General features: G+C 36.1%; 2 protein-coding genes across 2 annotated transcripts in view; both read left to right on the forward strand.

Moving 5' to 3' along the window:
- LOC106111907 (syndecan) overlaps positions 1 to 19,560 on the forward strand; it is a 182,701-nt gene that overhangs the window by 40,596 nt on the left and 122,545 nt on the right. The gene's annotated exons all lie outside the window — the stretch shown is intronic.
- On the forward strand, positions 4,737 to 7,315 carry LOC106111906. The gene has a single exon (XM_013294105.1). It carries the CDS (start codon positions 5,389 to 5,391, stop codon positions 7,099 to 7,101), a length of 1,713 nt encoding a protein of 570 aa, XP_013149559.1. The 5' UTR covers positions 4,737 to 5,388; the 3' UTR covers positions 7,102 to 7,315.

Genomic DNA, 19,560 nt, shown 5'->3' on the forward strand with positions numbered 1-19,560 from the left:
AAATAACGTTTTTTAATCGCACGCGGAAGAAGCCGTTCGGGTACAGCTAGTTATAAATAAATCGATCTTGATTTTGATTTAAGGACTGCATATCGTCGCTTACGAAATAGCTAAAACTATTCTTTCATTGTTAATATAAATTTTCAAATAACTTCATCTGTTAGTAGAGCGTTTTAGTTAATTTAATTTACGCGTAAACTTTCCGAACCGTGCACAATGCGAATAATTTTATTAAAAAAGTAACGTAGCTTTGGCTAAATCTAGGAAACATTTGCATACCAACCTACATTTTCCGTTCCCCGAGGCACCGAAATATACGAGATTTCGCTTCGTTTTTCGCATTTTAACGGTTTTTTCAGTTGTTAGCAATGTAGTGCATTGTTGGGAGTAAGCTTGAGGTTTACACCTTATGTTCCCGCACGTGTAAGCCACAGTTAGTACAACTGAATAAATTCTCATTTGGATTCACGTTAGAATTTAATAAAATTCTCTTAGAATATTATTAAAATTTCATACAGCTGAGATTCTCTCGATGATTGTGTCGAAGACGTGATTCTATTCCTTCTTCCCTTTCAGTTCTAATAAAAGAAATGAGAAAGGGAGATATCATTTTTAATTTTATCCTCTTTGTCCAGTAAAGGTAAAACTGGTAACTGTAACAAATTACTGCGGTAAAGATCTATGGCAGTGGTCATTTAACACACAATTTTTTTGTTTCTTTGCCCTTACCCAAAACAATAGTTTCGCTTTAAAACTAAACTAATGATTCCAAGATATTGATCAATTGACCTTATGGTATTTAATATCTTATATATCAATAAACACGTCTGCCACAATACCTTTTAGCTCCCAATTCATTATCGTTGGCGCGTGACTGTTGAGTGCGGGATCCATTGAATGTGAAATGAGCACGAGGTAATTCAATCAATCAACTCTGGTAGGCTTTGTATTGTTTATTATGTTCTGCCTTTTATCCGAATTATAATTCTTTTATAATAAAGAGTCTTATCCTGTTCCATTGGGTTGCCTGTAAGACAAGGCCGCCCTAGCGCCAATCTTGTACCTAGTAGGTTAGTTATAATGGTTTATAGTGTAACATTTGTGCAAAAAGAACTATATAAAAAGTGTATGTTTCCTATTAGGTAGAAACCAGGACAGAGCGCGCTGGCGTCGTTCTGTGGACGCCCTCTGCCCAAATTTGGGGACATAGGATAAGAGAGATAGAGAGAGATATTTCCTATTGAACTGAGATTTGTAATAAAGAAGTATCTCTACTGCCGAAATATAAGTTAAAAATGTTATTTTTTATATGTACAATAGAATCTGATTTCGATTGTTTTGATGAATTTGAATAATACGTAATAACTGATATTTTAGTTAATAAAAACATTGGATATGTGATTCATTGGATGGTAGTTTGAGGGTGGTCCGTCGATCCTGGCAACAACGCCTGAACTGGGTCAGATAAGTAATCCGATTGCGTCAAATGAATATTAATGTTCTCTAAGCTTTATGAGTCTACACATCATTTTAATCGGATCATATTGAATTGAAAGTAAACATAAAATATGTTACGAATTTTAAAAACTTGGCAAATTTTTATTTAAACGATTTTCCGATTAGAATCCTGAATGAGATATTTCAATTAATTTCTGTTTTTTTTGTATTTCTGGTAGTTAATATTCACTTTAGTAATTCGTGTTAATAAAAAAGGCGAGAACTGTAAAACAGATCAAATTAGGATTACTTCACTGTAAAAGTTTATGAAATATTTTCAACTAATTAGATGTTTACTCTTATCCGTTCTCTATCGTCGTATTAAGCAAGTAATGTGCAAGAAAGTACCCACGCAAGCTAAACGCAATAAATTTGCATCAATTGCCGTGAATCGATGTTAATTACGCGAGCGCTGAGAACAATGGATTGCATTGCATCTTGTAACCCGTTATTATTAGAACCCATTCACATTAAAACTACGATCGGTAACTGTGGGTTCCCACTGTCGATACATGTTTGTAAACATATTGCCGTCTCTTTCATTTTCTTAAAAGCATATTTTGGTCACATAATTTCGCAGTAATGGATACGACACAAGGAAAATAACTTTTATACTTTATTAATAAATTGTTTTAACGTGGTAATATCCAAATTCTTCGATCAAACAGGTAAATAAGTTATTGTATTATTCTTAGTAGGTCCTGGCTTAATTTCTTTTCATGTGCAGTGTAAACCGTTCTTAAGATCTGCAACACTTTGAAATGCCGTTAACAACTCGCTCTTGCTCTCAAACTAACGAAGCTTCGATCATTGATCTAACGAAGTTCTATTAAAGTAATAGGTACAGTCTTCAAAAGAATCATTAAATTTATTTTCTCCTTAAAGTATGAACGTTGAAATTTAATTAAAGACTAGAGTTTTTCTTAGCTAAATTCTATTTGTATCGTATCTACAAAGCGTCAAGAACACCGACCGTTTTATGCCCTCCTCTTGATGTTACTTTCTATTTATGTTTTTAACCATCGTGAAGAAATAACGCCTTTAATAGGTAAAAAGGTTTCAGTATAAAATATGTCGATAAAGCAGAATATATATTCAAGATGTTACAAATTTTTATTCATTAGCAAGTTATTTTCGTCTTTAAAGAAGTAACAAAAAGCACTAAAAAGCCGTGTTGTTTCTCTGATTGTTGCTTATTGTTCATCGGCAAATTCCAGAGAGGGATTGACCTAAAATTATTTTGTTACACGCTCGTATTTGAGGGGACGATTTATTTCTGGATATCAAAGAATGTGTTCTTGTTTGATTCGGGTAATTATGCTTGATTCTGTTTACGTTGCGAAGGTTGCGGTTTGCGTCATTCTCGCGACTTTTGGCAAACGAATGTACAATCGGGAAAATTGGCGGTGTTCCTTAAAAGCTATAATCGTTTGAACATTTTGAAACGAGACATGAAACTAAAACCAATACAATGTCTGTACGAAAAAAAAACGGCTTTTTTTTTGACCGACTTCCCAAAAGAAGGAGGTACTCATTTCATCTGTATGTTTTTGTTTATTTACCTTCGTTTGCACCACTCTCTGCTATCTAATTAAATATTTGTAGGAAGAGGAGTTTGTCTCGTTGCAGTGAACAAAAGAAATTTCTCCTAAAGTGAAACACCGCAGATTTCCTCGACTGTACGTTGTCAGACAATGTTTACAGTTTATTTAAAACATCCCAAACAGTAAGCGGATTACCTTCAAAGCGGACGAATATTTAGGTCGATATTTTTTATTGAAGAATCAAAACAGCTGTTGTATGAGACCTTAATATTGAATTTGTGAAAGGTATTGTGTTAATTTCTTACGTTTAAATTGCTATTACATTAGTATTCAGATGGATTCAAAACACAGCTTCTTATTCCTGTCTTTTTCTATGAAATCGTGGTTTTTTACTGCGTATTCCGAATCGTTTCAGACGTCACTAATTTGATATTTAATAGTCTTATTATTCATTCAACTTTAAAACATTTAGTTAATATATTTATTATCTTTTCTTTGTCTCAAAACCGACAGTAACCAGTGGAGATGCCAGTCAACAAACATTTATTATTCAAGGAGTCACCCGTGAAATTAGGGATGTTCCACGTTTCCGCTCGACGTCCCTAGCGGTGAATAAAAACGAATTATCTCGTGTAGTATGTATCACCGTGAGACGCACACCCCTATTGTGTACGTGACTTGATTCAATGCCGCATCGATTTATTGATATCGTTTTGGACATGATACGATATTTCGGTGGCAGCTATCACGTCAACTTCAAGTGTTACTCTGTTTTATCAACTTTTACTTTTATTTACCTCAATATTTCTAAACACTCGATTTAGGTCATAGCAATTATTGAAATGAAATAGTGCTAATTTCGTGGGTACAAGAAAGTTACTTGGAAATCAAATTCTTGCTTTCTATTCATCTCAAGTGACATTGTTATTACGTTCGTCTAAAAATTTAATAGTTTAGTGACTACAAACGCATTACAAATCTTCTCCAGTCCCATCTTCATTTATGTGTTGTTTCGTAATTGCACTAAGAATAAGAAAATACTAGTTTATTTTTTATTTCCCTTTTAAGAATACGACATTTATAGAACACGACGAACTCTATTCTTAGAATTTCTTGTACCATTATATCTAAAAATAAAGCTGCTTTATTGTAACGACCTAAATTATTTACAATTGTTTTAAAAGAAACTCCGTAGGAAACGCTTATAAGTAACGTTACGCTAAGTTCATATTTATGTACTTTATGTTGTTAATAATTTCTTAATTAATAAAAATTCAATGTGTTAACACAATAAAATATTTTATATCATAAATAGTAATTTAAGTACTCCTTAAGCTTTTTTATGTTTCCAATAAATTACTTTTAAATCTTTACTATATTACTATATCTATCTATACTATTATAATAAAGCGTAAACACACACTTCTTTGTTGCCTAAGATGTTAGCAATTACAGCAAATTGTTGAATAATTCTTTCTTTAATTAAGATACACTTACGTCACGGTTTAGGCTATATATTTTCACGCGATTAAACTTAGGGAGTAAATATTTTGGATAAAAACCCTAATGTGGGAAAGAGACCATAATTTGCTGCCAACATCAGGAAGGTAAGATTACCATGGTTTGAATGTCATGTCATTTTGATATTTGCAATTGATAATTTGAGAAATGAAAACAATAAAATAAAATTTGTAACAAGATAAATTAAGACTACTCGCGCCATCGTATGCCGAGTAGTAAAATCGTGCATGCGGCGCCTTAATGCATTGATGCAACTGAACAATTACGCCGCTTGTCACTAGATGGCGCCGTGGTTCACTTATATGCCACTATCGATGTACATAGATGGTTTCGTGACCTCGGCCGCCGTGACCAACTTTTGGTGAGCTTGAAGGGAGCTCGTGAAGAGCTTGGTGTGCTTGGTTACTCGTGGTGTGCTTACGCTAGGCACTCTTGGTGCTTCAACCATTGCTTGAACACTCAAGGGTCCTCGGAAAAGCATTAACTCGCCTTGCATAACTGCGCCTCACCTAAGTTGGGTCATTTATGTAAGCGGTGATCAGCCCACGTAACGCTCGCCCCGCACCCCCCGCGCTACAAGTGGCGCCCAACGTTTGGCCAGTCTGCGTGACGTCATCGTGGTGCTACGAAGACTGCTACGGGTCTCGTGACGTCATCTTACGTGCTACGAGTTTGCTACGAACGTGCTACGAATTTTTAACGTTTTCGTGGTGCAACGGGACTTGTGTCGTCGTCGAGGTGCTACGAAGCCTGTGACGTCATAAGCGTGCTACGATTTTCGTCGCGTCATCGTCACAATCAACGCAACGCTAGACGACCTACATTTATGAGCGGAAAAAGCGGATTAGCGAAGTTACAAAGTTCGTCTTTTGTTATTACACGCGCAGGACGTTCTACAACCATTAAGAAGCAAAATACAAACGCCGAGATGTTATCACCGGAACAATTTACGCAGTTGTTAGAAAGACTGCCTGTAGCAGCGCAACCTCATAAAGGGTCCTTTATCACTTGCAAATACTTCTTCAATGGTGAAAAAGATGCCGAAGTGGTGGAAGCGTTCTTGTCAGCAATCAATATCTTTAAACGTTCCGCAGATATTGGCGATAAGACTGCACTAAGCGAACTCCCGATTATCCTAAAAGGTGAAGCTGGAGTCTGGTGGTTAGGCGTGAAGAATGATGTAACTACGTGGTCGGATTTCGAATCTCAACTGCGGGAATACTTTGCGCCTACCCGCGAACCCTACCAAATTTATCTGGACATAACGCAGGAGAAACAAGGCAAGGAAGATTCTACTGATGATTTTATTAGGCATAAGCGGATGTTGTTTTCTCAACTCCCTAGCCCAGGACACAGCGAAACTCAGCAGTTAGATATGATTTACGGCTTGCTGCGCTTAGACATAAGGGATAAGGTTTCCCGGGCTGCCGTAGATAATTTTAAGGATCTGACGAAGGCGGCTAAAGCGGCTGAGCTTGTCCTACAGGAAAAGGACGCCGTTGTTGTCACTCACAACGGAAAGAAGTCGTCAGAGTCGTCTCGCAACGCTACCAATCCTACTAGACTAGATCCAAGGAAAGGTAAATGTAGGTTCTGCCGTAATTATGGTCACTTGGCTGAAAACTGCCGGAAGCGTTTGCGACTAAACGAGGACAAGGAAGGGAATGTCACGGAAGCATCTACATCTGTGGCAGTTACCCAAGCGCCATCACTATCTGCACCAAAATTCAGTTGCTATGGCTGCGGAGCCCCTGGTGTGGTGAGAGCCAACTGTTCAACGTGCCACGCAAATAAGAATAAACGGCCTCAAGTGGACATCGGATTTTGTTCGATAGATAGTGTGATCGACGCCAGAGACAGACCAGTTATTTTTGTTGAGATTGGTGGTGTAAATGGTTCTGTATTCCTTGACAGCTGTGCTAAATCCAGCGTTGCGTCGTACTCATTGTATTGCCAATTGAGAACGAAAGGATTCACTTTCCGAGAGTATGATGTTGGTGTAACATTGGCTGTTGGCGACCCGAAACGTCGGAAGGTGCTGGTCACTGAGGCACCTGTAAAAGTTAACGACCGTATCGTCATGACAACTTTCCTGTTCTTCCCTGACTCACATAGTTCCAGAACACTCCTCGGTGTTGGATTTATTCAGGATGCCCACATCGAGATAAGCCTACCACAGAGTACATGGCACTTTACTGATGATCCAACTCAAGTTTTCGAGCTGTACCCTGAAAGTTTCGTCGATCACCATAGGAAAACGTCATTGGCTGCATTAACGCCGGATGACTCTCCATCATGTTCACCATCGTTTCGGGAGGAAACTAGCACATCGCAATCATACGGTCCTCTGATTGGGATTGATGCTCCGTCGCCTCCCAAGAAAAGACTTGAACCTATATACCTAGCAAATCATTCTCCAATATTGGACGCCTTGTACGAAGATGCAAGGATATGTCTTCAAAATTATGACACGGAGGACGAGCTAGATGACGTTGACGATGCGCTCTTTCCGTCTATTACCTTTCATCGGTCGATGTAACAATATTAAACGACCTTTTAGCCAAAAATCAAGACATCTGCATAACTAACGGAGGACTAGTCCAGAATTTCTGACACGCAATGGAAACGGGAGATCACGAACTGATTTCTCTGCCGTATTGTTTGTCGCTGTTAAAGTTTGAAATTTAAAGAGAAGCAGGCCGAAGAAGTAGTCTGTCTTTAATGCCGGCTCTCCACAAGCAACACGAGCTCGTGCCCGACCACACAAGTAAACTAAACACAGGAATTATGGATCAGCAGATGGAGGTCACGAAACCATCTATGTACATTGATAGCGGCATGTAAGTGAACTATGGCGCCATCTAGTGACAAGCGGCGTAATTGTTCAGTTGCATCAATGCATTATGGCGCCGCATGCACGATTTTACTACTCGGCATACGATGGCGCGAGTAGTCTTAATTTATCTTGTTACAACTCTCCCCCTATGTCCACGCAGGCGTCCCGACAAGTGAGACATAATTCCTGTGTTTAGTTTACTTGTGTGGTCGGGCACGAGCTCGTGTTGCTTGTGGAGAGCCGGCTTTAACGACAGAATGCTTCTTCGGTCTGCCTCTCTTTCAAAATGGCATAGGTGGTTCAGGAACAGTCTCGTCCCTGATTCGATACGGAGTGAAGGCGGACGCATGGTACACGCCCACAAGGGTAATGTCCGATAATCAGTTAGGATTGGTATCTTTGCGTCTTCTAGGCAGCCCCGGAGTTTTCCAACGGCCCAGACCACTCCTAAAGCCTCGCATTCAGTCGTGGAGTAATTCCGCTCAGCCTTGGTTAAAAGACGACTGGTGTTTACAGCGGGGTGTCCCATTTCACCCTTCTCCTGTTCAAGAACTACTTTGAGAGCGTAGCTGCTCCCATCGGTTTTGATTGTACATGGTTTGGTGTGATCAGCTTGAACTAATACTGGAGAGGACGCGAAAAGGTTGCACAGCACGCCGAAGGCCTGAACTTGTTCCGCTACCCATTCCCAGGCAGCATTCTTGTTGCTCGAGCGTGTTAGTGGCTCAGCGACTCTGGCAAAGTTGTGTACAACTCTTCTATACCAGGAACATACTTGCACTAAAGACAACAAGTACTTGAGGTTACGAGGAGGCAACATATCTAGTCCATCAGAAATATTAAATCCTCTGACAGCAAAATTCGTATTTCTCTCTGTTCGCTGTTAAATTCAACTCCTTGAGTTTGTTGAAGACCTCCTACAAATCGTTGAGGTTATCTTCGAGTGTAGCCGACATGAAAATGAAGTCGACTTGATATAACTCAGGATGATTCGCAACCAATTCATCATACGCTGAAATGTGGCTGGTGCATTGGGTAACGCGAATGGCATGCGAAGAAAACGGTACGTGCCAAAAGGACATACCATGCAAGTTTTGTCGCGATGCTCTTGCTTAACGCTTATCTGCCAGTATTCGGCGACAGTCCAGCACGTGTAATAACAAATCGCTAATCCGCTTTTTCCGCTTATAAATGTAGGTCGTCTAGCGAGCCGTAGATTGTAGCAGTACGATGATGACGCGACGAAAATCGTGGCACGCTTATGACGTCACAGGCTTCGTAGCACCTTGATGACGACACAAGTCCCGTTGCACCACGAAAACGTTAAAAATTCGTAGCACATAAGATGACGTCACGAGACCCGTAGCTGTCTTCGTAGCACCACGATGACGTCACGCAGACTGGCCCCACGTTGGGCGCCACTTGTAGCGCGGGGGGTGCGGGGCGAGCGTTACGTGGGCTGATCACCGCTTACATAAATGACCCAACTTAGGTGAGGCGCAGTTATGCAAGGCGAGTTAATGCTTTTCCGAGGACCCTTGAGTGTTCAAGCAATGGTTGAAGCACCAAGAGTGCCTAGCGTAAGCACACCACGAGTAACCAAGCACACCAAGCTCTTCACGAGCTCCCTTCAAGCTCACCAAAAGTTGGTCACGGCGGCCGAGGTCACGAAACCATCTATGTACATCGATAGTGGCATATAAGTGAACCACGGCGCCATCTAGTGACAAGCGGCGTAATTGTTCAGTTGCATCAATGCATTAAGGCGCCGCATGCACGATTTTACTACTCGGCATACGATGGCGCGAGTAGTCTTAATTTATCTTGTTACAAATTTTCATAATTTTATGCAGATGAAGTCGCACGGGAACAGCTAGTTGTGTATATTTTATGAAGTATTTTTTATTGAATTAAATGTTTGTATCAATAGTTAATCTAAATATCGTGTAGAAATATCCAGAGTAAATACTACTGAGGTTGTATGTTGTCAAGTTTTCTCGTCCATTGCAAAGTGAATTGTAAAATTCTTGGCAGCGAATGAAACTGTTTTCCTAGTAAATACAGTTTTATTCTTTTTACCGGTGCTAAACCATATTCTGCGCTTTTATACATTAAATAAGGTATTGTTATTGCTTTTAGTGCATTTTCTTGTATCCATTGAAAGGATAATAAAGAACGTAGTTGAAACAATACTGTAGGGATTATGCGAATATTATAATCTTGTTTGTATCTTTTGTTGTTATTTCTTGTCGATGTATAAACCAAAGATATTAGAAATATATAGACTAGGCATAGTGAACATTTTTTCACCGGTAACTTCTTTGAGAGGTAATATGTTAGTTGTCAAATATGATACGCCACCTCATATCATTGTAATAAAACATTTTACAAATTTATAATAAACTCCAACTTTTGTTATAAAATAAACTAAGCAGTTTTATGAAATAAAATATAAATAATTAAATATGATTTAGTGACACCTACTGGCCAATAGGTGTCACTAAATACAATTATATTGACATGTGCTTCTTCGATTTATTTTTTTACTCTTTAGTATAAAATGAAGCATTTGTACCTTGATAAGAACTTTTAATTTATATATATTTCACATCCAATAAACCATTTCTTAAAGAAAACTGTGTATTTACTTACCTTGTTTTAAAAGAGAAGTGACCGCATTTCTCTGAGAACGACTTATGGTCAATATTACTTAACATCAGGCTACTTTGTCAGCTGAAAGACCTACTTTAGAGATTGATTTTATCCGCTCAAGTATATTTTCTTTGCAGCAAAATGTTGAAGTCGCGCATCGTTTGACGCAGGAGGGTGTTGTTTAATAAAATAATTTTTACCTTGAATTTTATAACTTGAATAGGTGACAATTTGGAGTATTGTCTACATTACTAAACATAGACTGATATTTGGAATTAAAGGAAACGATCTGTTTATCAAATTTCAGATGTCAGTGTCTTCTGTTTTTTTGTTATATCGCTAGAACTGATCAAATGCTTTAAAAGTGATGCCAAATATTTAAATGTATGTACTTGTAATATTTTCGTACATCAAAAGTAGTGACCCTAATACATGTAGAGCTAGAAATTTCTAACGTGGAATATTGCGTACAGGATCGTAGAGGATTAATTCTGTTCGTGTAGGCACGCATTTCTTTGGGCGCGGCGATGTTTTACGTATAATCAATATTACTTAGCGTCGAGCCCATTTGTTAGCTACGTGAAGTTTTGTTTTATTCACTTAGCTCCCGCTTTTTTGTACTTTTCGATGAAAAAGTTAATTGACTTAGTTTTATTAAGGAAAATAATATTGTTAGGAGTTGTAAGGTTACTGTAGCTAGTCAAAAGTTTATTATTAAATATGAATTTATTTTATAGTAGTAGTATTTAAAGCTAGCTGTTGCTCGCGACTTCGTGCACGCGATATTAGGTTAAAAAGTATTCTGTAATATGCCTGTCTATGTCAGTTACCCTTCATTGAAACTCCGTCGAAATTGGCCTAGCCGTTTCGGAGATTACCCGGAATAAACGCGGTGTGAGGACAGACGGATAAAAGTTTTTTAATGCAATTTTCGTTATCCGCAACGCAAATACATCATCTTCCCGAAATTCGGAAATTTTCTTTTGATATAACAAACAGACATTCTAATTTTATTATATGTATAGATGTAGGTAAACGTTTAAGCATTTCATATTATCCATACGTTATACTACAAATTGTGCACAGATTCTAAGTGTTATCACTTGCAGTAATTAATTCTTGGTACACAAGCCTCACTCGTGGTTTAGCTTTGTATATATGTTCTCGACAATTATTTCATGAATCCATATCTGTATGCATATTACCTCAACTATGTTTATTCCGTTTTTGTTCTATGTTAAACGTCAAAGACTTGTGTTAAATTACTGTGGGGTTTCGTTGCTGGTATACATTGCTATCATTACATTTTAATTATAATATTTTGGTAAACGATTATTATTAGTGTGGATATACATATGTATGTATATATATATATATCCACATTTAAAAAAGGAAAAAAAAATTGTCGTTAATAGGTACCAAGGTTGCTGCTTCAGCAAAGGCAGCAGGTGCTACTAGGGCCCCCTCGGGGGTATTAAAAAAAAAAGAAAAAAGTTATTTTTTTTTTAGTGAAGGATGATTAAGTGTGCGATAGCTTTAATTGTTGGTTCATTGAATTTGTCGGTAATTATTTAATTCGAACGTATTTGGGAAATATTTTGGTGTTTCGATAGGTTGGTCACTTCTATTTCTATTAGGAGTTTTTTGAATGAAACAAAATCGTTTTCTTATCGAAATTAACCCTTAAAAATCTAATTTTGGAAATAAAATTAAAAAACATGTAAGTGTATCCTTTACTGTATTTCGTTATAGGCTCCTTTTTGTTTTCTAATTTGAAGATTATTAGTCGAAGGTAACTTGTAAACAGCCTAATCTTACTAATATTATAAATGTGAAAGTTTGGATGGATGGATGTTTGTAAGCTTGTACCCTAAAGGCTGAACGGATCTGGATGAAATTTGGCATAGATGTAGAGGATAGTCTGGAAGAACACATATGCTACTTTCTTTTGTTTTTATCAATATCACGCGGTCGAAGTCGCTGGCGGAAGTTGCGATTATATAACTCCGATATATAATTTAAAACTTCAGGCAAGGGTAAAAAACGTAGTTCTAGTAAATCTACAATTGGTAGTAAGAGGTTCTTTTATGATTTTAAAATCCACCACAATACACGATAGTTAACAATAACAATGAACATTTATTGTCTATAGAATTGTTAAAAACTTGTACAACGGTAAACTTTTATCCTTACTTTTGGAGTTGTTATGAGGTAAAGTTTATCCGAAAGCAACAAGGGGCGAGAATATTACAAAGCGGAAACACTAAAAGTTGAAATATATTGCTGTTATCTTATCGGGACCAAGGAAACAGTTCTGTTTCTTGTAGAAACAAAGTCCATTTGACTTAAAAATAAACTGGACAATAAGTCCACCTATGACTTGTAAACTGTGCCGTTATAATTTTTACTTGACTTATTTAAATGAAGATTGGTATAAACACTTGATTATATCATAATTTCAAGCTATGGGAAAGAAAGCAGAAACAAGGCGAAACTGAGGCTAACATTTGAGTTTAAAAGTCAGCAAAGGTGATTTTTTTATGCCAGAAAGATTTTATAGCAGATCTAAAAATTGTGATCCTTGACACAAATTGGAATGATTTTGAAATAAGCATTTGGAATTGCGGAACAATTGTTCGCAGTACTGACGCCGGAGCGTGCCTTGATATTTTGAATATCGCAGATATTGCATTCCGCAGACGTCGAACGAGGCCGCAAATTATAAAGTCGGTTGACGATCGTGACATATCTTGAATTCCGATACATTTAACAGATCAACATACCTTTGAATGTTGTGGAACTATGAAGCATAGATTTTGATTGTAATTTCAGACAGCTGTAACGGAGTTTATTTAATACTTGAACTACACGAATTGTTAAAGACCCAAAGGTCTTAAAAGAAGGGTTTTTAAAGATACATAAATAAAGAATTTTCAGAATAATTTTAAAACTTTTAGATGGTAGACATTATTAATTCTTTGTTGTTGTAACTTCAGATAAGTTCACTTTAATAAATTGTTCCTCCTGCTCGCTTTTTAAACCGCTAACGTTCGGTTATTTTTAGAAGTAATTACTCGTTCCGTTTGCAAAGCCGCTGTTATGAATTTCCTTTGTGGTCCGGTTTTCAAGAGCAAACTTCAACTCAATGTAGTTGACTCAACATCTTTCGTCTTGTACTGGCTTTTCATTGTTTCTTTATAGTGTTCACAAGTATTTTTAATTAAAAATTTATTTCATTATTGTATTTTACTATATTCATGTATCTACTTTGGAGTCGTTGGAAGTTTTTATGTAACCTTTTATTAAATTGTTAAATCTTTTCAATTGTTGTGTCCAATTCTTAGCTTAGATTTAAGTACTTGATTAGTATTAACTACTTCTTTGGGTCCTTTAAAAAGCGAGCGTATTACCTCAAAAGCCAGTAATGCATCTGGAATTCCTCTGGAATTAGCGATGCTTGCCCCTACCGTTTAAAATTGTATGCCAAAGTTAGTGTTCTTAGCTTTATGATCTACATAATATTGTGTTGTAATAAAAAACAATAGAATTCGGTTTCTGTTACTGGACGCGCGTTAATCTATCAGGGTCGTGACAGTTTTTAATTAGCCGCCCTGTCTTCCTGTCTCCGTCGTGCGATAGCCCGACATGGACTTTTACTCGTGTTTTTTCCTTTAACCAATTAAATTACTGGAATTGGAAACAGATCGCCGTTGTAAACATGAATACAGTTTACAAGGAAATTTCGTTTACCATACTTTAAACTGGAAAAGTATTTATCGGATAAAATTAAACAAATTGAACCGCAATTGTCTTGTTTAATTTTGGATTTATTTTAATTCCAGTTTCTGTAGAGATGTGACTTTGCTATTTTAAAATCAAACGGTGTCTAATATTGACGAGCATTGGTGTTTTTTTATTATGTTAGAAAATAAAAATTTGCTAACTTTGATTTTCTTTGATTTCAGGTACGTCTGAAAATGTTAAGAAAACGAAAATAACATACATGGCATATTGAAGTAAACAAGTAATTTTTACTTAGTTATTTTTTCATTTAAATTATTTAATTAAGTGGATAATCATTATCCTTTGACAGAAGTTATTATTGTAGTTTTGACAGATTGCCCGAGGCGTTTCAATGAGTACGGACCACTCGGATTTATTGGCCGGCCGACCTAAAATCGACCCGATATCATGAAATTAATACTGCCTAGATCCCACTGGGTTATGACAGATAAATTTATTGTTCGATTAATAAACTACTCACAAAGTTTTAGGGTAACAATAATTTTACTTTTGATAAAGATAAATATTCGTTGGGTTTCTGAAATAAAGATTAGTTTCAAAAATATTTTTGCACTTTTAGAAAGTCTCTTTCAGAATATGCTTCGGCGTGTTTATAATAATACTAGCTCATGCCCGCGACTTTAATAAACAGTAGGTTCAACTGTACTACGTTTCATCTAAATAGGTTTATCCGTGTTGAAGATATGTACAGAGTTACAAACCATCCATCCGCATATTACCGAACTTGTGTGCCTACTGCCTTTCATATTCCTTGAAAATTTTACGATAACATGTTTCGACAATGGAAACGCGTGCGTACAACCGTTGCTACAACTGAGGGTTGCCAGATAGAACTTATCGTGTGGATTTACGCGCGCAAGCGGCGTTTATGGTGATGAATAGGGATTTAAAAGTTATTTCAGTAGATTCAGTGTTCTGTTGTGGCCTGTTTACGCCGCTTATAACAATTTCACTTAATTAAATTCTCTACAAACGATTAAGATGCGTTATTTTAATTTTAATTGTGTTAAAACTTTATTGATGTTTTTCAATTATGAATAGGAAATGGAATACATAATTATTTGGGCAGTTAATAATTGTATTTGTTTTATTCGTTTTTATTAGTTTTTAATGATTTTTTTAATTGATAGTTAATATAATAATTTAAAATAATAAATAATATTAATAGACTTTATACTTCATAGTAATATTATTAATGCGATAGTTTAGATGGATGGATATTTATTACAGTTTGTAGCTTAAACTGCTTAACGGAATTTGATGAAATTTGGTACAGTTGTAGAGAATAGTCTGGAAGAACATATAGGCTTTTTGTTTTAATTCCACGCGGGCGGAGTTGTAGACGAAAGCAATTATTTATATAGATTGTTAGTAATTTATAAAAGAAATACTTATACATTGTTCTTTTAACGTAGTTTTTTGTTAGACTCATCTTAAGTAATAGATTAACTTTACTTCTATAATTTCATTACTAACCACTCAGGTTCTTATATCACGAGCGTAACGCAACTTCGTATCAAAGTTAGTAAGTTATCTAAGTTTAAGATGAGGAAGTCTTTAGTTAACGTGGATTGAAAACGGTACCTGCTATCGAAATTAAAACTTTTTTCTTTATCCAAAGTACTTGGGAGATAAGTTTTTGTTCTTTGAAGTTACCGTTTTAAAATTACTTTTAAATGTATATTTTTTAAAAGTTAACATTTTAGTAATTCAAATGCCATGTAACTGAATGCATACACGCATATTTGCATCATGCGGACCCTTTCTAAGGGATCTTATAAAGACAAAAACTTACGCGAAACTAAAAAAAAAAAACAGATTAACAAGCAATTTCTTAGTAGGTTTAGTGAAAGCGGTTCTATTGAAGTGGGGATTTTGTATAATTACAGCGAAAGGTCTCGCTACGATAGACCTCGTTACTTATTCATAGAGTCGAAAGGTCGCGTCACACGTAGCGTTATGCTGTTTATTCGAGGAGGTGCTGCATGTTTGATGTAAATTGCTACGTAGAAGCGTGTACGTGTCTCACACGTCTTATTATTTATGAGAATTTTGTTTAAGTGCTATATAATAATGATGTCATTGTATTTTATAAAATCATAAGGTGAAAACCGAACAAGCGGTCAACTGAAAAACATATGTTGATGGCGATAGATGTTTGATGGAATGGAACAGAAAATGGTAATTAAAAGTTAAAAATATATCCTTCAAAAGCGCTTAAGGCACTTTAAATCAGGTCAAATGAGAACACAAAGGCTTCATGAAATCAATTAAGTCATACTAGTATCATACGAGTAAATGCGAAAGTTTAGATGGATGGATGGTTTGTAGCCTAAACAGCCGAACGGATTTCGATGAAATTTGGGGTAGAGGATAGTCTGAAAGAACACATAGGCTATTTGCATTTGCTTTAATTCCGCGCGTACGGAGTCGCGAGTGAAATCCAGTTTTGCTATAAAATAGAGTCTTAAGTTAGTATTCCACGGCAGATAGTGTGAAACAGAAATGTTAAAAGTTTTAAGAGGTGAATCAGTGCAGCGTTTAGACAAAGAAAGTAACGTATAACAAAGTCGATCAGTCAAATATCTCGTGTTCTCTCGCACGCAATAAGTTCGTTCGTGTCACCGGGGCTGGCGAACGTCCAAATTGGCGTCGCGTCGCGCGGCACATAAAAAGTTAGGCCGATTGCCAAACCTCGATATCTGCTGGAGATAAGTGTGTTACATAGGTAGTGGGGTACAAGACATTGCTGTACTGTAGCTAACGCTATTCAATAGTTAGCAAGTTCGAAAAAAAATCACGAGTGATATCAGCTTTATAGGGGGATTTTTTGACACTAAATTTTGTGTCTATAAACCACTCAGGAAACGATTTTATGACAAAATTGTGTGATCAGGACATAGACATTTAAAATATGGACAAAAGTGTCAAAGAAAACTTAATGATATCCAATAATTTCTCAAATCCGAAATATTTGAGAAAAGTTTCTATCGTACATCTAACGACATGAACACGGTAAAACCCTGTCTATTTTACCCTCTTAGTAAATATTATCGAATAAGGTAAAAATATAGATCGTATCAATAACGAATATTCAAGAGGAACATTTATTCGAATAAAAGAATTTATGAAAGAAAATATTAATATTATTTTCTTGGAACGACTAATGAAGCGATTTCTTGTCTATCTCAATAACACGCATCACAGATCATTGCGTTCATAATTGACATATTATATTAATATATTTCCCATATAAATGTCCCCGTAATATAAATAAAAACGATTTGACTGGTTGTTTACAATTCTTACAAAAGCTCAAGGTATCAAGCTTCTCTATCTGCGGATATTTTTATATTTACCTGAGCGAAGACGGAGTTATTTGCTAGTATTATTTATAGTTAGACGGCCTAATACTCAGTTGTGTTCGTCTAAGCCGGGCCGAGTGTCGCTCTCCAGCGCTCTAGAGGCAAGCGTTGAACCAGACAGACGCAAGTGGTGCTCTTGCGATCTAAGTTGAAGTAAATCCGGTTGTCAACGTAGGGAACTTCAGCTATTGTCGACGACCGTGCTGTTGTGAATTTTTCATTTATTGCCGCAAGGTTATTCTGAGTTCGTCCCTGGATATTTTGCAAGATTTTGTGCATGAAAAATTTATATAAAAATATTTTTAGCAAGATAATATGAAATATAACTGTGATATTAGTTTAAAAAGTAATGAATGACATAAATCTAAAGCAGCAAACGGAAAAAATTGTTTAGATGCCACGGCCCGGTTGGGCGAAGGAGAACACCGCGGGGTTTAGTGGGTAGTCCGGCCGGGATTAAGGCCGGGAGTCCCACACAATACTGTCCCTGCTGCCTCCGCAGCATGGATGGTGAAGTGCGTAAATGCATTCCCCGCGACAACAAAAAAAAAATAACGGAAAAAATTGTTTATTTTTAACAAATACAATTGTACTAAATGTTTCTTATGAAATATTTTTATGTCATTTTTATGTTACCTATATTATTTAATACTATTTCATTATGAATATGAATACACAAAAATGTTATTACGGAAGAAGGAAATAGAAAAAGTTATTTCCCGTTTTGTGTCTCCATCCACCTGCGTAAACATCAAAATCCTTTACGACGATATTTATTTAATACGATCTTCCAGTTGCCATCTCGCTTGTTTTCTCGTATACAATATGAATTAATTTAGATTGACTAAAGTGGAGGAGTTTGAATATCATGATATAAAAGACTAGCTGTTGCTCGCGACTTCGCCCGTGTGAAATTAAGAAAAAAAAAGTAAAGCTCATGTTACTGAGTTAAATTACCTTTCTAAAGGTTGAAACGAAATTCTGAAATCAGCCCAGTAGTTTTTTTTTACTTATTTTAATACATACAAAAATACAAATCTTTCCTCTTTATAATATTAGTATTGGTGATGGGAAGTTCACATCATCTTCTCTGTTCTTTCTATCGTTTGCTAAAAGTGCTAGAATAAATTCAAATTAAAGTTTCCATTTTAATTGTTTCTCATCGATCGTTGTATGGTTACCCGAAACAACTTATAGGGAGTATCTAATATGTAAATGATATTACAGGAAGCAGTGCCCTCGTATTTCTGAGGTGTCCTATAAATATTAATGCTCAACAGTTCCCTTTGAAGGTCTAGTTTGCAATTACGATCCCCTTCAATTATAAAATATGCTTAAACGTAATTATTATCTTGGGAGATGTAAATAAATTAGTGAATTTGATTACGGCCCTGTCCTTTTTTCTCCAAAGATCAATGTCACATAAATAAAGAAGCATTTTCCTTGTTTTATTGTCATTTTTTTGTATAAATTAAAAACAAAAATTGGCATTGTATATTTCTGTCTTCGTCGAGAAAAATTACATATTCATATATTTTTGGATTTCCGTGTTATCGGTATTGTTTATTTTAAACTTTCATGTGTTTTCACGATAATATTAATTTTGAGGTAGTTACCGCAATTTTTCTAGCATATTTTTGCAATTAACAAATACATCTTCATGTAGATTTTTGAATATCACATAAAAATGAGCGCTTTATTGAATGAAAGAATTAAATAGCACCAGTCAACAGAGTCACACTCATGGTTGGAGGGATTAACATTTATCAAACATCGCAGTTTCTGTAACACCTGGCTCAGAGCCGCTGCTGCGCTGCCTCGCTTTTATTTCTCATTTTATTTTGCTCTCTATTTTGCGTCCCTGCTGGATATGTATTTAATTACTCGCACCTTTAGCACTTACTCTCTCACCCTATGGTTCAAATAATTTCATATGGTATTATACAAAATTTTGTCTCCAATTTCGATAAAAACTTACTGCTTTAATGTTTGAAATTAGCAAATAATATAGTTTTTGTCGCATGCATGACTTATCTTAGTTGTTAAATCCGTGAAACCATTGCAAAGAGCTCTTGGATCAGCTTTACAAATCACTTCTATGGCATCTTTATATATACCACTGTTAATGTCTGTCAATATTAATTCAGTATTTAATTACTAAACAACTATGTTTTGATCTTAATTATGCTAGAATAGCTATTGCTCGCGACTCAGTTCACGCGAAGTTTAAAACTAATAAATTTAGTAGGTTTTCATTGTGTCTTTTCAGACTATTTTCTACAACTGTACCAAATTTCTCTAACAAATATCCGTCCATATGAACATTCGCATTTCTAATTAG

The sequence above is a fragment of the Papilio polytes genome, unplaced genomic scaffold, assembly GCF_000836215.1.
Source record: "Papilio polytes unplaced genomic scaffold, Ppol_1.0 DF824146.1, whole genome shotgun sequence".
Lineage (NCBI taxonomy): Eukaryota > Metazoa > Arthropoda > Insecta > Lepidoptera > Papilionidae > Papilio > Papilio polytes.

Excerpts from the sequence above, each read along its gene's own strand:
- LOC106111906 (XM_013294105.1), top strand. The coding sequence starts at position 5,389 with ATGAGCGGAAAAAGCGGATTAGCGAAGTTACAAAGTTCGTCTTTTGTT.